Source organism: Myotis lucifugus, unplaced genomic scaffold, assembly GCF_000147115.1.
Source record: "Myotis lucifugus unplaced genomic scaffold, Myoluc2.0 scaffold_125, whole genome shotgun sequence".
Taxonomy (NCBI): Eukaryota; Metazoa; Chordata; class Mammalia; order Chiroptera; family Vespertilionidae; genus Myotis; species Myotis lucifugus.
Window position 1 is genome coordinate 3,752,870 of NW_005871173.1, and position 1,383 is coordinate 3,754,252.

At 54.8% G+C, this 1,383-nt stretch overlaps 1 protein-coding gene across 1 annotated transcript in view; it reads left to right on the plus strand.

The window, feature by feature from the left end:
- SYTL3 (synaptotagmin like 3) overlaps positions 1–1,383 on the plus strand; it is a 37,818-nt gene that overhangs the window by 21,127 nt on the left and 15,308 nt on the right. Inside the window, exon 7 of the mRNA XM_023758222.1 lies at positions 1,150–1,271. Coding sequence (XP_023613990.1) covers positions 1,150–1,271 — 122 coding nt within the window. The remainder of the gene's footprint in view (positions 1–1,149; positions 1,272–1,383) is intronic.

The window sequence follows — 1,383 nt, forward strand, 5'->3', positions numbered from 1 at the left end:
ACAGAACAGAGGGTCGGGTATGTCTGGTCCCAGTCGGTAGCCGCAAGATGTGACCCACCTGTGTCTCGAGAAATGTAGTGCCCGAATTTAGTATTAAATAACACACGGAGATTCTGAAAACTTAGTATTCAAAACTAAGTTCTATAATTTCATTAGTAAGTTTAATATCAGTTATATATGTGAGCAATGGGTGGATATATTATAGTATTAAATTATTTTCCTTTGTTTTTTAAAGATATATATTTATTGATTTCAGAGAGGAAGGGAGAGGGAGCGATATAAACATCAATGATGAGAGAGAGTCATTGATTGGCTGCCTCCTGCACACCCCCCACTGGGGACCGAGCCCATAACCCCCCATCCCCAGCATGTGCACTTGACCGGAATCGAACCCGGGCCCCTTCTGTCCATATCCACTGAGCCAAACTGGCTAGGGTACCCTTTCCTTTTTAAAATGTGGCCACATGGACATTTGAAGTGACACAAGCCATAATGGGCCGCTGCTCTAAAGACAGCCTCCAGGTTGTCCTTTGAGAGCGGCCTGGATCTGGGAGGAGCAGGGGTTCGGGGGGAGGGGGCTGGTTTGAGGTGTCCTCTCCGGCTGTGACTCATCCTTCTCCCACACAGACCACGGTTACCTTGCAAACCTACATGTAAAGCCATCTTTTCTGGTTTTGCTTATTGAAATAGTGACAAGGACGCCTTTCTTCAAAAAGGACTCACGTGTAGCTGGTTATAAAGTCTTGGGGAGGACCCCCTAAAACACTGCTGTCGGCTGGGTGCCGTCTGCGCGTTTGGACAGTCAGACACCTGGCGTGTGGCCCGGAGGCAGAGCCACCTGGGTCGGAAGACCGTCCTGTAACTCCCGCCCTGACGGCCCTCGGCCCACAGAGGGGGGTCAGGCGGTCGCCTCTTAGGGCTCCCGTCCTCTGGCCCGAGCCAGCACGCCGTGCCTGGAGATCCCCGTTTGTCTGAGCTCCCCCTGCCCCCAGGGCCCGGAGCTGAGTGCTGGGCACACGCCACCCCTGCCCCTCCATTAACCGCTCTCCTGGCGCCGCGGGCTCTCCCCTCCTGTGTGGTTGAGAGTCCCCTCGGAGGGCCCCTCGGGTCTGCGTGCCTGCCAGTCACCTCCTGTGTCTTGTTTTCTAGAACTCTCCAAGTCCCAGAACGACATGACCTCGGACAAGCAGCTCCTCAGCACGGGCCCCAGGCCGGGCGCCAGGACGGAGCGGCGCAGCCAGAGTGACACTGCCATCAACGCCACCACCAGGGTACTCCCTTCCTCCAGGGACCCCTTTTCTCTTATAACAAAGCACTGAGCAGTCTGTAGACATAAGCATAGGCGCCTCTGAGGGGGCTGGGCCACAGGAAGGTCCAAATTCA